The sequence below is a fragment of the Myotis myotis genome, unplaced genomic scaffold, assembly GCF_014108235.1.
Source record: "Myotis myotis isolate mMyoMyo1 unplaced genomic scaffold, mMyoMyo1.p scaffold_m19_p_3, whole genome shotgun sequence".
NCBI lineage: Eukaryota > Metazoa > Chordata > Mammalia > Chiroptera > Vespertilionidae > Myotis > Myotis myotis.
In genome coordinates this window covers 150664443-150683208 of record NW_023416335.1, presented here as the reverse complement: position 1 = coordinate 150683208, position 18766 = coordinate 150664443, and the positions used below count along the sequence as shown (strand labels likewise).

Here is an 18766-nt window from a genome sequence, read left to right as displayed (position 1 = left end):
ATTGAGCCAGGTTGCATACTCCAGTGAGAAACTGGCGTTGGTATTTCTTGATCTAGTTGGTCAATAAAGGAATATGATTATATTTTCTCTCTCCTGTGAATCTCTGTGAGGTAGCATAATTATTCATCCCATTTTTTTTTTGTTTAAGGCTCATTGGAAATCAAGTTAATAAACATTTCAGCTGTTGATGAGCCAGACTCTCCCTTTAGAGTGCTCACCACTGCGTCAGGGAGGAGGGCATGCAAACACATCACAAATACAGTGAGATGAGCAGAATAAGACGAGTTATATATGATTCAGGGTAGTATGAGAAATATATATATATTTATGTACCTATTTTTAGTTCTAGAAATAGGAAAATGTATGTGTGTGTGTGTGGGGGGGGGGGGGCGGTGTAGAGGCAGCTTTATGGTAAACTAAAATCAAAACAGCACTCCTAATTCTTTACCTGTTTTCTATTGAATCAATTATGTCCCCTCATAATATTAGTTGTCATAGACTGCAATCAAATGAATTATGACATGGGAGGTTACAAAATACAGAATGTTCTCTCTCTTTTCATAAATAATTTTTTTTCCATGTCCTCAGGCATCGCCATTAAATTCCTCTTTACTAGCTATTGGCACTTCAGTCACTGAACAGAGAACACCTAAATGTGTCAAGTAATCGTTATAAACCAAATACTTTCACCTATGTGAAATATGTTCAGATTCTCCCCAGAATTTAGACAATAGGGAAAATTGAGTTTTCTAGAGGATGCTGGTGTGTCTTAGCATAATTAAATCTAGGGGAATGTTATAAGTAGAAGGGTAAACTTTTCCTGGTGATTTGCAGTAATCTTGAACTCAGTCAAGGAACTAGAAAGTGTTCACAGTCTCGGGGTTAAATCTAGTGCTGACTATGAAAGCTATATTGTTGTGTTGTGGGGGATGGGGAGCTTGGGAGGGAGTTTCTTATAACATTTTGGCCTGAGCTAATTTGTTTTGTTTGAAACTGGAAATCATATTGTTAAAGTTTGCATTCTGTTTTCTTTCAATAGGGTTTTAAAAAGTTTCCTCCTTTCTGTAGGAATAAATTTGGCTTCTGAAAAAGAAAAAAAAAATTGCACCAGCAATTCAACAACATTGCACCTCTTTCATCATTTTGGGGATGCAGGCTTCAGCTCAGTAACTCCCGACATATTTTCTGGAAACATGTAAAAACATGCCCATAAGTACTGAACATAAAACCTGACTTTACACTCATAAACATTTGTATAATCTTATGGTCCATAAGTACTGAACATAAAACCTGACTTTACACTCATAAACATTTGTACAATCTTATGGTCCATTTACCATTGAGTTTCTTAAAGCTGTGTGCATATTTTAAAAGTCATTAGAATAAATGAAAACTGGAACAAGATGCTATTTGAGAGAAGGTGCTACACAGAAATGCTGAAGAACACTGTTCTGTGACTTTCTCCTATGAAATGAGCAATGAGCAAGCCTCTTGCCCCCCAAATAGATAGAAGCAGAGCTTTCCAGGTATCCCCATCCCAGAAAATTAAGTATTCCTTTATTTGTATTTTAACCATCCAAACTAAGTGATGAAAAAGCATATTTCCTAAAGAAGCGTGGATAGTTGAAAAGTCAACATCCAGACCCATTGGATTGTATGTTGGAAAATGGCACATTGTAAGGCTCATAGTGCTTCAGAGCCTTGCCCAGTGACCCTGAAGGTAAATGAGAGAGGAGAAAATGGTGAGAGAGAGCTTAATAAGTCCAGGGATGCTCTGGAAAACTACTAGATGGTCTAAGAATGTCTCATGAAACAGAAAAATCCCAATGCAACTGTAATCTGAGTGTGAGGAAAAGGTTCTTCTTAAAAAAGAGTTGCACTCTTGCAAAATATATTAGCCATCAACTTTTAACTTTTTTTTTTCAAGTTGAAAAAGGTAAACATGATTCTTGCGTTCTAACCCAAGTCTTTGTTTCTCTCCTCTCTCTGGTTTGGGTCTTGTGCCGGCTCTGCCCCAGGTTGGCCTTCATTCCACGATGTGATCAGCTCTGAAGCAATCACACTCACCGATGACTTTTCCTATGGGATGCACAGGGTGGAGACGAGCTGCTCTCAGGTCAGTTCCCTCCTCCCCTGAAACCCAGGGCCCATTCTGCATTGCACACACTCCCAAGATGCCTAGCTTTGCTAAATACAGCAACAAAGCCCAGTGAATGACTGTCTCAAAAGGAGCAGACGACCACAGCGAAGTCTCTATGAATCTTAAGGGTACCTGTCTGCATGTGTTTAGCAAGTCTAATTACATGCCAGTTATTGGCTTCAACATGATTAGACAAAATCATGGTAGGAAAAATCATTGTCAGTGGACTCAATAGAGTAAAGAATGGGCCATTCTTAGGACATATGAAGACTTCATTCCGTGACCTTATGTCATCTGATGTTTAGGTCCTCCTCTCCCTGGGGTTGGTTCTGTGCACTCATTGTTCAGTCATCTTACCTCTAATGGTAATGATCTAAACACAGTGAACAGAGACCCCATAAACAGCTTTCTTTGCGTGGGTGTGAGGAGGGAGGGCGGAGACTGGCTGTAGGAAGAGGAAATTCAATGGTAGGCTGTATGAGTGCAGAGTGGGAACACGGGCTATGGTACTTTCTTCCCTGCTTCTCCAAGAATATAGACTGATCCTCATATCCAAGGATGTTCTAATTTGTTCCTTTTACTCTGCTCTTACCACATTTGCTCTGCTGGCTCCAAGAGAGCAAATGAGGAGGCAAAAATAGTTAACCTGTCATCCCAGTCAAAAGACTTGAATATGTGGATATCTGATGCTTAAAACTAGAGAGGTAGCTAGAACCTTCTTGCACACCAAGTGAGAGCAACCACACATGCTATTCTGCAGTAGGGAGTCCTGTTCTTATCTGCTTTAAGTGTAATGGAAAGTCTGAGTATTGCGGCACTGAAATTCATTGATACTACTGAGTATTTCGTTGGGGGATGTCTGTTGCATATATCAAAGGTAAAGGGGGCACAGTCAGGCAGCTGTAATAGCAAAGTGATTGCCACATGGGCCTCCCTCAAAATTCTTCTACCTGCCCTTTAACCCCCTCCATCAGGCACAAGAGTTTTAGGGAGTAGGTGGCATATTTACTACCAAGTGGGGAGGGAGATTGGTTTGACCCTAACCATCTGATGAATTTCTGTTTTCATTTTTAAAAAAAATAAGGTTGGCAAGTTTACTGTCTTCAAATATGAGAGCTACTCTCTCCTTTGAAAAGCAGACTTCTTATTTTCCAGTCACATTTCAGTTCAGTCTTGTTTCTCAAGTATGAATCTCTAAGCAAGAGAGTGGGACTTTGTGAAGCTCGTCTCACCTCCTGAGATTCTAACTTAATTGGTTGGGACAAGGCCTGAACATCAGCATTTTTAAAAGCCCCTCTGGCCCTAACCGGTTTGGCTCAGTGAATAGAGCGCCGGCCTGTGGACTGAAGGGTCCCAGGTTCGATTCTGGTCAAGGGCATGTACCTTGGTTGTGGGCACATCCCCAGTAGGGGGTGTGCAGGAGGCAGCCGATCGATGTTTCTCTCTCATAGATGTTTCTAGCTCTCTATCCCTCTCCCTTCCTCTTTGTAAAGAATCAATAAAATATATTTTAATAAAAAATAAATAAATAAAAACCCCTCTGGTTAATACTCACAGTAACCTTATTAGGTACATATTTTCATTCTCCTCATTTTACAGATGAGGAAATGGAGGCATAGGAGAACAATTACACTTGCATAATTACATAGATTTAAGGGGCAGAACTGAGATTGATTTTGGGCACTTAGCGACAGAGCTCTTTATGGCGCTTAAATTGATAGAGATAGATAGATAGATAGATAGATAGATAGATAGATAGATAGATAGATAGACAGACAGATGCACCATAAACAGTCACATTGAAATAAGAAAAAGAAATCCTATGATCCCCCAGCGGTTAGTTTAATTCAGTTCAGTTTTGAATCCAACTGAATTTTAATTGATATTTTTATAACTGCTGCTAAAACAAATTATGACTATCTACCCAGGAATCTAAAATATTTGACAAAATAGTAACTTGATAGGATGGCACATAGTAATTTATAATTTAGGCACATACATAATACTTAGTAAGCCTCTTAGTAAGGCTAATAGCTTTTATTTTTAAAAAGTCTTTATTATTGAAAGTAAGTTAATAGCCCTTCCTTCCTTCCTTCCTTCCTTCCTTCCTTCCTTCCTTCCTTCCTTCCTTCCTTCCTTCCTTCCTTCCTTCCTTCCTCCCTCCCTCCCTCCCTCCCTCCCTCCCTCCCTCCCTCCCTTCCTTCCTTCACCTTAAAGGCTGTTAAATGACTGTTATTCTCCTTTTCACTTAGAGCCCACTTTCAAACATTGAGTCACATGAAAATTGAATAAAAAAGGTACAGAAAAAAGGAAGGCATAAGATAACTTTCCTGAAGGCCCTCCTCTCTGATGGCTTTGCGACTAATTGCTAAAATTCACAGTTGGAATAAACTTCTTCTTTCTCTGTGCCAGCCACAGAGGTAACACTAGTAGTAATAAAGAAAAGACCATGAAGGTGACCAAAGAGAAATGAAACTCACAAACTGCCAAAATTAGACAAACTTCATAGAAGGAGGTCAAGCTAACCCAGCTGTTGCTCTCAGCCTCTGGTTAAAGGCCTTGGTGACGGTTACTGTAACAGCTGGGTGAAGAACTAACACTGGCCTGTTCCCTTTCAGCTTCTTTTCCCACCACCTTTACTTCTCATATTTAAAACGTGGCGCTAGCACAGTGGATAGAGTGTGGGCCTTCGGACTAAAGGGTCCCCAGGTTCGATTCCAGTCTGGGGCACATGCCTGGGTAGCAGGCTCGATCCCAGTAGGGGGCGTGCAGGAGGCAGCTGATCAATGATTCTCATCATTGATGTTTCTATCTCTGTCCCTCCCCCTTTCTCACTGAAATCAATAAAAATGCTTAAAACACAAACAAACAAACAAACAAATAAATGTGTTTGACCCTTCTTAAATAAAAGCTTAAGTTTAAAGCAAAATAAGCCAGAGAAAGACAAGTATTACATGATCTCACTCATATATAGAATCTAATGAACAAAATAAACTGATGAACAAAATAGATCCAGAGACATAGAAGCATGGAACAGACTGCAGAATCTTGGAGGGAAGGTGGAGAAGGGTAGGCATTGGGAAGAGATCAACCAAAGAACTTGTATGCATATAAGCATAACCCATGGACACAGACAATAGGGTAGTGAAGGCCTCCGGGAGAAGGGTTGAGAGGGGGCCTAAACGGGGCTAATGGGGCAGGGAGGGGAAGAAAGTTTTAAGTTTAAAGAGAAGAGGGAAGGAAATTTGTTCCTCTAAGGCAGAGGTTCTCAACCTGTGGGTCGCGACCCCTTTGGAGGTCGAATGACCCTTTCACAGGGGTCGCCTAAGACCATCGGAAAACACATATATAATTACATATTGTTTTGTGATTAATCACCATGCTTTAATTATGTTCAATTTGTAACAATGGAATTGGGGGTCACCACAACATGAGGAACTGTATTAAAGGGTCACAGCATTAGGAAGGTTGAGAACCACTGCTCTAAGGCATGTGCAAAAGCACATGGTTTGCAAAGTAAGTTCCGTGTAGAAAATAATCGGGTTCTAACCCCCAAAATGTTTTCTGGATCCTTCCCCATGTGAACAGAGGAGGGGCCACCTGTCACCCAGGTGGAGTGTGAGCTTCCTGAACTAAAGGGTGCCGGTGCCTTTCACATCCAGTTCTTTGTCTTTTAATTTGTGTTTCACACACAAGTTTATTTTCCTTTTTTACATTTCCCTTTAGTTTTCTTTTTTCCATTTTTTTTCATTCGTCCTTTTTATCTTGACTTGAAAAACACACACACCAAAACTGCTTTAATGGTTTCCATACCAGAGTAACCACTTGTATTTTACTTCCTAGTTTCTCATGCTCAACATGAGTTTTCATTATCAGTTTATCTTCTTTTGTCTTCAGTTCTTTCAGTTTATGTAGTCTCTCCTCCTACTCCCAACCTCTCCCATTCTTTTGTTTTGTTTTGTTTCCTTTTTGATATGACAGGGTGTGGGAAACTCCTCTTTCTAAATATCTTGTTACATTTTTGAATTCACATGTCTTGTTCTTTCTCTGGACTGAATTGCATCGATGTTAGAGACTCTGTTAGAGGCTTCGAGCATTTCATAGACAGTCTCAGTTGGACCTATTATGAGAACTACTTCTTTCCTTGTAGTAAAGGTGCAGTATCTAAACATGAAGACCCTTTTACCGCCAACTTATACAAATGACCTGAACTTCCATGATGAAACTGGTAAACTCAACATGCCTGCCTGGCAATATGGCGATTTTTTTTGTTGTTGTTTTTATTTTTGTTCTGTTGGTTCCTGATTCTTTTTTTTTTAATCTTCATTGAGGACATGCTTTAGAGAGAGGAAAAGAGAGAGAGAGAGAGAGAGAGAGGGAGAGAGAGAAACATTGATGTGAGAGAGAAACACCAATTGGTTGCCTCCTGTACCTACCCCAACTGGGGATCAAACTTACAACCTTTTAGTGTATGGGACGACTCTCCAACTAGCTGAGCCATCCAGCCAGGGCTGGTCCCTAATTCTTCCTGTAATACTTAGGATTTTTTTTTTAAAATTGTGATATGGATCACACCATGCAGTGAATTAGGCCTCATACTTGGGTAGAAATTGCAAACATGTTGGGAGCCGTAACCTACCACCTCTTTATACTACATTGTATGTTTTCCCATGTGTCCAGTGACTTCTTAAGTAACAATATTTTAGTACAATTTTATTGAGAAAGTTACGTTCAGTTCATCACTATCCTCATTTTTCATAGGAACATTGCAGTCAGGCCCTCCTATAAGGATTGCTGTGTGCAAAGCCTGGCTCACTGCTGGATCTTAGGTTGACAGCCTGGAAAACATCACCAGGGTTCCTGTTGGGGGAATAGGAGACACTGTTACGTTCTGATTTCTGTGGCAACCACACTTGTTTTCTTTGACTATTCTACCTACTGAATTGAGGAGTTTTATCCCAGTTAGCTCTTCCAAAGAGGATCTTTGTCTTAAATTTGCTCACTTTGGGTGGGCATATGCATCTTATTGCTGGCTATAGGAATTTCCTAACAATTTTCAGTTATAAAAATTTTTCCTTAATTTTACTTAATTTCCAGTTTCCAGTTAATGATAAAGCACATTGCTTCTATTCCAGTGCATTGATTACTAGGAGTAATTGTCTGACCGCTTCTCCCTAATCCCCCAACCCCAGCCTGTTAATCAGTTTTTGCCAGGAGTTTAAATTTAGTGCAGAGGTAAGATTTGCAGGGTTTCTGCTGTAGTTCAGAGAAGTAAGGCCCTCCTGGAAAGGCTTCCTTCTTTAGATTAAAATTCTACATATGAAACAAGTGGGAGACCAGTGAATCACAGAACTGTTTGTAATGATCTTTAAGGAAACCATCAGGACCCTGAGTTTACCCAAGTTGGAGTTTGTGACTGTTGCTTTTACTGCTTGAATCTATGGTAGAGCCCCCCCAAGTTTGTTTCAGACCATTATTAATTTCTCCTAACTCCAAATCAACGGAAAGGTAAATATCCACCAATGCAAAGTATTTTTCAAAAGTTAAGCAGTTTTTGGTAAAACCCCAAACCTTATTAATCTTTTGCAGATGACAATCCATATATTGCTGATGATTAAAGATGCCCATGTGTTACCATGGGCTTGCAGACGCACAGCCCATCTCTCTTTTTCTTGATCTTTCAGTACAATCATAATGCTAAACTGGTGACTTTACAGTCATTTCCTTGGCAAAAGATTACTCTCATAAGCACAGAGGAAAAGAGCCCTCCTTACACACAAGTGTCTTCAATAACGGTGGGGCAAGCAGGATACTACTGGCATAGTAAATTGCCTTTCTTCTTACAACTCTTTTCTCCTTCCCATCCTGCCCCATGTGCCCAAGTGTAAAAGCACCGCTTTGAAACTACTTCATCTTGTAGATCAAACACGTAAGAGAAGATGACAATAATAAGGCCCCAAACATCCTAGGAATAGCTGGGAGAAAACCCTCCAGGACAGTTGGAAATACATCAGTGCGGAAGTATGCAGCGACGTGGCGCGCACTGCTCGTGCTTCTTATTGCACACGAGTGGGGACTGCAGTCAGACTTTAAGGAGTTCTGTTAAAATTGATGCTCAATCACTTTTCTTGGGGGGGAGGGGGGAGTCCTTTCCCTGGGTTCTCTTCAGGTTCCCTAGTTGCCAGCTTTTCTGAGTGGGAGGCTTAGGTGATAAAGGATTCCTGTGGGAATTTTTAAAAGTTTCCTCTTGAACAATTACCTCCTGTTTCTTCAGAATGGGAGCTAGAAGAGTGACGGTTTGTATTTTACTTATAAAATACAGAAATCCATAATCATTTTAAAACAACCTTCAAAAAGCACACCAAAGATTCTACCCTGAAATAAATCATTAACAGCAGGTTTCTGAGATTTCTTCATCGGGCAACTAGTTTATTTCAGTTACAACCAGGTGTGCAGAGAGATCCCAACACATTGCCAGTTGGCTGGGGCCAGGGAGGCAGACCTTGCAGGCGGCTAAAGAAACAACGCATCACTGACAACTTCCATTCATCATCTCAGCTTCGGCCAGGGGTAGGAGCTGGAAAGAATGGTCTCCATGTGCGCTCTGGGGGAGGAGCCTTCAGGGCTTGCGCACTTTTAAAAGAAACCCGGCAGCCGTCTTTTATGTGAGACTGCATGTGCCTGGGGGGACACAGACAGGGCACTGTGTGCTTAGGCTTCCCTCTTACAAATGGCCTCTCTGCTTTGCAGGCAGGGGGGGTGGACAGGCGTGTGGTGGCACAGATACAAATGGACACCTTGCTGCGCTTGGACATGTTGCTCCCTTCTCAGTGATCGGAGCTCGGTGTGACTCTTGCAGAATACCTGGTGGCAAGCACGGGGATGCCTTCCGTCCATTTTCACACCTTTGCCGAGGATTTCTTACCCCTCCCCAACCCATTATAGGCGTTTGCAGATGATGTAATTGCTCTTCCTAGCCCCCCTCCCTGTGTCTTTTGCCTGGGACATCTAGGGACATCTAGAATCTGTGTTTTCCTTTCTGTTTAACCAAAAGCCTAGTTCCAGATTTGGCAAATGAAACTGCAGACCAGTAACTAGCTCAGTTCAACAGATTAAATTACCCTAATCTGGAATTTTGACAAATGATTTGGGAAATGAGGACCCTACAAATACTCCCAAAGGCTTCAAGCCAGTCCTGATGGTGCTTTATTTCTGGAGGAAGGTAAATAGGACTGTTTTCTAAATATGTCCAGGAGATGATTAATAAAGGCAATATCGTTTATTTTGCCCAGATAGCTGTATTCACTCATTAAAAAAAAATAAAAACCTATCTGAGGCTTTTATGTGAAAAGTCCACCTCTCAGATGCCAGGTGATCAAAGCACCGCAGGGCATGTGAGATCCGTAATTGTGCTCCCACGGCCACCGAGGGCACTGGCTCCTGCTGCCTGCACGCTGACTGTTCTGGCAGCAGAAATAGGTGTTTTCCTGTGTCCACTGGGGAAGCACATGGATTTTTTACCGGAGCATCTTAGCTGCTGATGCCTGAAAATTTGGCCTCAATTGTTTATAGAAAGGAAAAGCAATCTGAGCTGTCAGCCTTGATATTACCTAAACCTGCATAGAATGTGGTCAAATAATGCAAGATTTGTTTTGTAGGCCTGTTTCATATTTTCCAGGCAATAGATCAAATCAGTTCAGGGTTCATTTTTAGTTCTTTAACAAGCTGACACAGTGTGCTGGCAGTAAAATAAGAATGCACTTTCACATGGAAGTGCCACAGAGACCAACTTGGTCTTTGTGCTGTTTATTAATAACTAGAGAACCCTCAAGAATTGAACTTAGCACTTTTGATGGGAAAACTGAGATTCTAGTTCTTTCTAGTGTAATGAGCACCATCTCCATTTGGTATCTTAGCCTTATTCCCTTGTCAATTCTTCCTCTCTTTTTTCTGCAATTTATAAGTGTTTTACACAACAAACAAGCCGTGAGAAGAGTGAATAAATCATCTATATGCCTTTTTTCTCAAGTTCTTCCCCAAGTCTTGACTCTTCCATATGTTGGAAATGCCCTCCCCTACATACCCACTCCTTCACTTCGTGTTCTTATACCAAAGTCGCCCCAGGAAAGCCACTGCTGACCACCATACCTAAAATGGCAGCCCTCAAACCTGACACTTTATATCACTGTTTTTTCTCCTTCGCCTTTATTTCCACGGCCACACTTGACCGTTTCTTTGGGTCCGGATTGTCTGTCTCTCCCGCTGGAATGTAAGCTCCATGAGGCCAAGGATCGTCCTGTATCTGAGATTTCTTCATCGGGCAACTAGTTTACTTCAGCAGGCGCTCCATGTAGATTTATCAAATGAATGAATGGAAGTCATTTGCCCCAGGCTTTGGTTTCTTTGTTACATGATGAATGATGTGTTTTCACAGCCTGTTTGAATGCGGTGCACTAAGGTCTCCGTAGCCTTCACCCCCGTCCCTGCTGACAAAGGTCTGAGTGTGGCCTATATTGTGGTCTCCTGGAGTCAGACTCAGCGTCAGGGCCGGCAGTGCAAAGCTTCACTCAGTGAGCCAGCCTTTTTTTGAGACATTTTCTCTGGGCTGAGTTTCCCTTAAACACCATCAAAATCAACCTTCCCTCCCATCTCTGTCTGGATTCTGTGCCTCTTCTCCTTCCCCAGCCTTTTGGAGGGTCAGTAGCATGGATTTGAGCTAAACAGCTTATTCCTTCTTCACATAATAATGCAGTTCATGCGAGCAAAGAAGCCAGCATGGCACTCCACCTATGGGAAGCCAGGACACGAGATTGTGCGGGTTGGCGACGTTTGCATTCGCCACACTTGCAGTCCTGGCGCCCGGGACAAATGCATTGAGCCTCGTCATTGCTTTGCTGGGTTCTGAGAACATCCCGTGCTTCTCTGCTGTTAAGTTTTACTGCCCATGAAGGCAAACATCACCTCCGTCACGGCCAGTTAAACAGTATCTTTTACAGTGGACTTCTGCATATCTGAAACCCACCCATCCAAAGCCAAAAGTAATGCCAGGGGGGGAGAGATTTTATTCTGCCATGTTTCTTACAAGAGGAGATCAAGGGTCAACTCAATTCATAAAATTACTGCAGTCATTTTTCAGCTGGCTGAGAGACTTCACAGATCAAAAAATACAGTGGCTCCTAAATGATTTCTGATATGCACAATTCTAGTGTTTTTTCTTCTCAGCATGTGGTGCAGAGCCTGCCAGAAACCATCTTTGCAGCTATTGACAGGCGGATTAGAAATCATCCGCGATGGTTTCCATCGTTCCTCTACAGGCTGGTCATCCATTTAAACTGCTTCATGCGCGTTCCTCTCAAAGCCTGCTTTGTCCACGCTCTTCCCTTACATGTTGCTCTTCTCTTTCAGTGCGGTGCTCACCTTGGGCACATTTTTGATGACGGGCCCCGTCCAACCGGCAAAAGATACTGCATCAACTCGGCCTCCTTGTCTTTCGCACCTGCAGAGAGCGCCGCCTCCGCTGGGGGTCGTGGGGCCGGCAGCCCCGCCCAGGCGGACAAGGCGGAGCTGTAGAGTCCGGGGCCGCGAGGGAGACAAGTGTACTTAATGCACAGCTTATTAACAGAATTCAGAATTGTCTATCTTAGATATATTTTTTTCAAAAAAAAAAAAAATACAGGGGCAGTTTTGTGCTATTGATATATTTCTTCTTTTGCTTAAACCGAGGCCCTAGCCACCAATGTATTTTGCTATTGACTAGATCCGGAACTGTTTATAACTTTAGCGAGCCGAGACAGCTTTGGGAAACTTCTTCACAAGCCACTTCAGTACCATTGGGCATAATTTTCCTCACCACATAGCTCCTTCTGAGATTTGTTTCCCCCGACGTCAGAGGCACCAGTGCTTGGAGCTCTCCGGGCGGGCACTGCAGGGACGGAGCCGAGGGCAGGAGCAGGGAGAGACCTGCGAGACACATGGCCCGGCATTGCACAGATAAGGATGGAGTGATGTCTCCCGAGACTTCTTAGCTTTGTGGACTGTTTGAGCTGAGGTCGTTTATTCTCACTAAAAGGGTGTGAAGGTCTAAAGTCTTTCCTTATGTTAAATTGTTGCCAGATCTGAGGGGGCGCAAGGAGCGTTGTGGCAGAGAAGTAAACATTACCTCACGGTGAGGCCTTTATTTTATTTTCCATTGAAAACTTTGGAATGTACGACAACTGTAAAACGCGGAGCCCCGTTTTGCCCAGAGTTCACAAAGGAGAACACCTGCCCTGGCCCTGTAGAAGTCCGTCCTGCACACCTAATACCAGCTGGGTCCGGAAGGGCATGCTGGTGAACGCCACTGTGCAACCTGCAGTGTCGGGAACAAGCACTCGCCAGGCAGCAGAAACGAGAGAGCAGAGGAGACCAAAGAGCACGTCCTGGGGCCCAAGTAGCCAGTATTCTGCGGGAGAGCTGACGGGGGTCCTGCGCGTGGCCAACAGCACCCAAAGGGAGGGACTCTGTGCACAGGTTCAGGCGAACTCTGGAGAGAGGGCGGGAGTTAACATAGGAATAGCCGGGAGTCGCGTCTCACCCTTGACACTGATCTGTTGTGTGCCTCCTCTTCATGTATAAACCGAGACAAACAACAGTTGTAAAATAATTGGCACTCTCAGGGCAGCATTACTATCTTGCCACACAGTGAAGATCAGTGTGGTGAAATGAAACTGATCTGGTTCTAATAGCCCATGAGGCCGGAACCCAGGCATTGGAAATGGAAAGGAGCATAGAGAGGAGGCTGACTTAGCTGATTGGTATGGAAGCAGTTGGGCTAAGAGCCAGAAATGTTTTCTTTGTAGCAGTGTGGCTGCTTTTACTCGGAGGAGCCCCACTCAGCTGCTGTAGAACATGTAGGCTGGTGGGATGGCTGTCGTTGTGCACGGATGTGAGCTGTGCCCATACAAGTTGGTGTCGCCGCCACCGGGTGTGCAGGTACAGTTTTTATGGCTGATCTATTTTGTCCCTGTAGCCTTGAACACTAATCCTGAAATGTAGTTTTTGGAAAAATATTATTTTTGTAAATCTTTGAAAACATGAAAATTGACATCTTTTCTTATATGCACCACGACAAAAATAAGAGAGAGGGACACCTGGCAGTTTTAGAGAAAAAAAAGAGAAATTAAAATGAAAAGTTGTGACAAATCGAGATGTCAGTGTGGTCACGTCTGCATTCTTCTATGTCTCCACCGGCATCCTGGGGAGGCCCTGAAGTCCTGGTGTGACTCCTGGTCCTCGAGGCCTCAGCTTCGCAATCCCGGCTCCCCTCACTGCCAGGTGTTTCCCCTCGGGCCAGGGTCGCTGGGGGAATTTGCAGGTTTCACTCCCCTGTCGACATGAGATATAAAATTTAAGATCATTGAAGCCTCAGCATCTAGACAGTCTTAGAAGCTGTTCCCAACCTCACAGAGGGAGCCCCAACATTATCCAGTGACCCAACGAGCCCATGTGGAGTCGGCCAAAGAAGTGGGTCTCCCCAGACATTTCCTGCCACTGTGTGAGTCTGTCCTTTGGGGGTCCACGCAGCACTTCTCACATCCCCCGAGTTAGGTGCGGTGGCCTGCCCCGGGGTCCCTTGGACACGAGCCACAGTGTTGGGCTAGAGAAGGAAGATAAATGAGGGGCTTCTTTCCTCTCCCCGGGGACTCTGGGTTCTTTCTGTTCCTTCATTTTTACTGTAGGGCTTAACATTTCCCTCAAAAAACTCTGTTTCTAATCCTTAGTCTTTGTTTCACGGGAAGCCAGTTTTTATTCTACCACATTTCCCAGCATCAACTTTAAGAACAATGTAGCATCCATCGAAAAAAAAAAAAAGTGGGGTGTATGCATGTGATTTGATTCCAGATTGCTTTTGAGTTTAAGTGGTATCAAATTTCAGTATATTTCTGTCTTATGTTAAGGAAATATATTACTAAAATGTCAGTGAGCAATAATGTCAGCTGTCGAGCACTGGATTTATTTTTGCAGGATATGGAGTGCAATGAACTGAGTCAATATGGCGAGGTGTATGTGATCTGTGGGAGTTATGCCATTTAGCATAGGAAATGCGGGGACTTTCCCTCTCTGCCCCGGTCCTGGCTGTGCCGTTAGGAGACGCAGACTTCTGCCGTGTGTACAAAGTATGTCCAGACAATCATGCAGAACAGCTCTGAAGAAAGCAGCAGTATATATCATATTAGAGAACATTTCTATGTGTTTTAACTTTGCACTTCTTAGATGCATTTACATTCTTAATGCAAATAACATAGTAATTTAAAAGCCTCTCCAAGTTAACGGAATTGAAAATGTCTTGTTTTAAATACAGAATACAGTGGATTACCATTGGTTCAGAAGATATTCTTTTTGCCTTAGATAGCTTTGTAATAACTTTTTCTCAAACAATTTAAAACTTTTGAAAATGATGTGAAATTTTCATTAAAAAAATCCTTTCCTATGTTTATTGTATACAATAATTATGCAATAAAATTTCTTTACAAAAGTGTTTTCTTGTCTGATTCTTAGACTCCTCATTTTTAGCACAGATACATGGACCATCCATTGGAGTTTGCAGTAGGCTGCTCTGCTGACCTCCTTGCCTGGCTGACAAACCTGTATTTTGCATAGAGGGCCTTTTACCTGTGTGGCCTGTGCAAGCTGGAGCTCTAAGTGTCGGGTGGAGTCCCAGAACCCAGGAAAGGCCTCCGGGGATTCGGAAGATGGGAGGAAAGGAAACACTTGCAGAATTACTCCACCTTCACCTCACCTCAACAGAAACTTCAGCAGCTTTGTCTGTGTTTTTCTGCTTCAAATATGGACTTTGGGGAGTTTCATCCTGATAGAACTCTATGGATAAAAATACAGGAATGATACCATGCTGATGCCTAGGTTTCCGTTAAAGAATTTGACAGGAAACTTATACTCTTCTCAAGAATTGGTCTCTAAGGAAATGCATTAGGAGCTGCCCATTGCTCACAGATGAATTTACCTTTAAAATCATCTCTGCAGAAGAGTTTCTGTACACAGTCATGCATCACATAATGTTTAGATTAACGATGTGATGACGACCCCACAAGAGGGTCCCACACCAAACGTGTGGTCCCCAGACTGCAGCATCAGTATCACCTAAAAAATTGCTACTAATACAGGTGTTCAGGCCTCTCCCACTCACTGCACCAGGAGTTCTGGGTTGGGGCCTTTGCAGTTGGTGCTTTAGCAAGCCTGCCATGCGATTCTGGTTCTTGTTCAAGTTTGAGAACCTCTGCCTTGGAACTTCTAGTGATAAAAATTCAATTAATGCTCATTTTAAAAGCATTTCTATCTGACCGCCCCCCTCCCCCCAAAGGCCTGATTTGTCATCACTGGTTGTCTTGCTATAGAGATGATCAGTTTTCCCAAAGCTTCATGTCTTTCAGTTCTTCTTGCCCTTCGCTGCTGTCTGTCCTGATGCCTCGTCAAGGAGCACCGCCTTAACTCCTAGTAGTGTTTCTGGGTTTACTGCAGGCTGCCTGAGGGTGCTCAGCTGCCTCTCTAAACTGCTGGGTGTCCGCGGCAGGGTTCACCTCAGCAATTCCAAGAATTAGAGAATAGATCTACATTGCAACCCCATATGTACAGACAGGGTGAGCCAGGAACATATGGAGAGAGAGCTGTCACAGCCACAGAGCTCTGGTGTAACCTTAGGGCTGTTCAGTAAGGTTTTCATGACCCACATAGGGTGTGAGAGCTCCGCCCATAGGCCCTCTGGATTCCTGTCTTGGTTAAGATCTCTACCATAAATGTAGATGTTTCTCCTTTCGATAGAGCTCTTTCTCTGAAAGCATTGCTGATCAGCGGTCATATCCTCTCATTTCAGCGGCCTTTTGTCCCTCAATACTCAGAAAGATCTCTTCTGGGTGATTTGGCTAACGTTGGAGGGAAGGTGCGTGGACTGGAACTGCTCCTGTGTAGGCTCCACAAGCAACAGGCGCAGAGCCGAACAACAAGAAGAACATAGAGCCAAATTAAAAACAACGTAACAAACTTAGTCTGTACGATTCCAAACCAGGAGCTCAAACCCGCAAGTAGTGAAATAAGGGGTCATTATTGTCTTGGACAGATTGAAGCTCTTGATGACAGATCCAGCAACTGGAGAGGTTTCCCCTTTCACAATAGATTGGGAAATGTGGACCAGGGCATTTTCCTTCTAAGAAAGACAAAGGGAACGAAAGTAAGAAGCAATAGTAAGACAAGGTTGTGCAGGCCTGGGCTGCTGGTTTGGGGAAAACTGTGTCCTTTAGATGCCACATGCTTCTGTGTGCAGTTCTGGTCAGGGTTTGGTGATGACACCTCTTTAGGTGCGATGCATGAATTCAAAAGTCTACTCCCATTTTACTCTTCAAATATGCACCACCTTTGAACCAGGAGAAATCAGCATTAACCAGGGGAGTCTCCTGCAGATCATTACGGGGGTGATTCTTCAGCGTTAAGAAGTGGTGAGGAGCTTCGTGAGTGTCATGTGTGGAGAGTCAATCTATGAACCAGGAGGTCACGGTGCGATTCCTGGTCAGTGCACATGCCCAGGTTGCAGGCGCAATCCCCAGTGTGAGGCCTGCAGGTGGCAGCTGATCAATGATTCTCTCTTATCATTGATGTTTCTACCTCTCTTTCCCTCCCCCTACCTCTCTGAAATCAATAAAAAAAATATATTTTTAAAAAAGGGCTTCGTAGGAGGGAAGGTGACTCACTGAAAGGTGCTTGTTGTGGTGAGAATCCAGGCGGGCTCCTAGGGCATGGGGTGCAGAGATGGTTAAAGGGGGTCCCAAAACAATTTCCTTTGTGGTCTTAACCAAAAGAGCTGTGGCAGTAACGGCTCCAGCAAGGGAGCTATCCCGAGCCACAGGGCCCGGTTGCTGCCTGTAATACCCTATGCGCCTATCGTGGTGCCCATGTTTCTGGGATATCCAAGAGCAGACGGGTCCATTAAACTCTCCTGTGAGGCTTAAAAGGCCATATCGTCCCCATAGAATTGGGTTGGGACTGTCATTATTTAGTAAAACATGCAGAGATGTTTGCTACAAGACAGGGATTTGGGATTCCGTTTCGCAGTAGCCCAAGAAAGCCTCACAGATGCTGTTTAGGGTTGGGCCCCGGGAACTTTAGGACCAGGAAGCCTGCTAGGGTCTCGCTGCAATCCTTGTTCTGATATCAGATGCCCCACACATGGAATCTGGGTTCAGACAAGCTGATTTTTCTTTAGAGTTTTTCTTTCCTTTAAGGCTACACATTCTGAAAGGTAGATGCTATCTTGCTGTGAGAAGACCTGGGAGGAAGAGAAAGAAACAAATCACGGGCGGAGTGCAACAAAGGAAAACCTTGAGAGAAAGTTACATCGTCCAAACCAGCCTCAAGATTTGTGAGAAATAGGAAGGGCTCTCAGCAGAATCCTGAAGGATTACTGTCCAGGTGCACTGTTTCCCTTCCCAAGTGACGGCACGAAGGTATTGGCTAGCTCCATCCCTGGAATGTTAAATAATGCACTGCATAAATCAATTATGTGAAGAATTTGTTTCCAGCTGGGAACAAGCTCGTAGTGTGTGAGGGTTAGGAACAACGGGGTGTGGAGGGATAACAAGGCTGTTTATTGCTCAGAGGTCCTGGTCCTGCACAAACCTCCATCCTCGGCCTTGGGTTTCTCATAGGTAAGATTGGAGGGATGAGGGCCTTGAGCTCTTTAGTCTATTATGGGCTACATACCTCGAAGGACCCCTTGACTGATGGGGGATTGAGTAATCTGGGAAGGGGTTTCGAGGGATCTATTTGATCTTACGAGGCGGTGCGCTGCGAGTTTTGCAAGTACCCGTTGGAGATTTTGCCCACAAAGAGGATGGCAGCTGGTCCCATAGGAACCAATGATCAGCGGTCCAGAGCCAGTTACAGTGCTGCCAGAAAAAGAGGTGCCTCTTCGTTCACCTGATTGGCTATTTTGAGAGCTACTGTCAAGTTTTAGGATTATTTTCCCCCGTCAGGAGAAAGAAGTTTTGGCATGATACTTCTCTAGGAAGTCTCAGACTAATAAATAAATAGGGGCAGAAGCACTAAGGGGCTAAGAAATTATCTCTCAAAGGGCCTAAATAAAAAGGCATGGTTCAGAGACAGAAACCTGCGGAGGTGTTTGAAGTCCCCACTATCTGGACTGTGTATCACCTGGAGCAGGGGCCGCTTTATCGCAGCGGGGTTAGCACTGAGTGGAGCTCTGGTGTCCAGAGGACAGAGATTTCTTCCCAACTTGGAGAAGAGTTTCTCTGAGCCGGTGAAAAGGAGGAACTGGGGGAGGCCCTGTAGTTCCTCGGGGCCCCGCCACTGGGATGAGGAAGGCCTTGGGAAGGCTGGCTAAGAGGCTGAGGCCTCCTGAAGTGCTTAACCCTGTGACAGCCTCTTTTCCAGTATGCTGACTCTTTGCAATACCAGCAGAAGCAAGGAGACTTTGGGTTTTGTAGAGGGGGCTTCATTTGCCAGGGCTGAAAATTAAAAATCTTCATGGTCTTACTTCTGGTGGCTCATCTAGGGTACAAGTAAGCTTATTTACCAAATGAACCCAATCTAGAGTGGACATGGTTTCCCATTCCAGCCTGG

The 18766-nt window shown here is 43.9% G+C and overlaps 1 protein-coding gene across 3 annotated transcripts in view; it reads left to right on the top strand.

Moving 5' to 3' along the window:
- The window catches only part of MSRB3 (methionine sulfoxide reductase B3), a 186955-nt gene extending 172298 nt beyond the window's left edge, over positions 1-14657 (top strand). For all 3 annotated transcript variants that reach the window (XM_036297359.1, XM_036297357.1, XM_036297358.1), the window contains 2 exons: positions 2019-2116; positions 11546-14657. In XM_036297359.1, coding sequence (XP_036153252.1) covers positions 2019-2116; positions 11546-11710 — 263 coding nt within the window. In that variant the 3' untranslated portion in view covers positions 11711-14657. The remainder of the gene's footprint in view (positions 1-2018; positions 2117-11545) is intronic.
- Positions 14658-18766: the final 4109 nt, after the last annotated feature.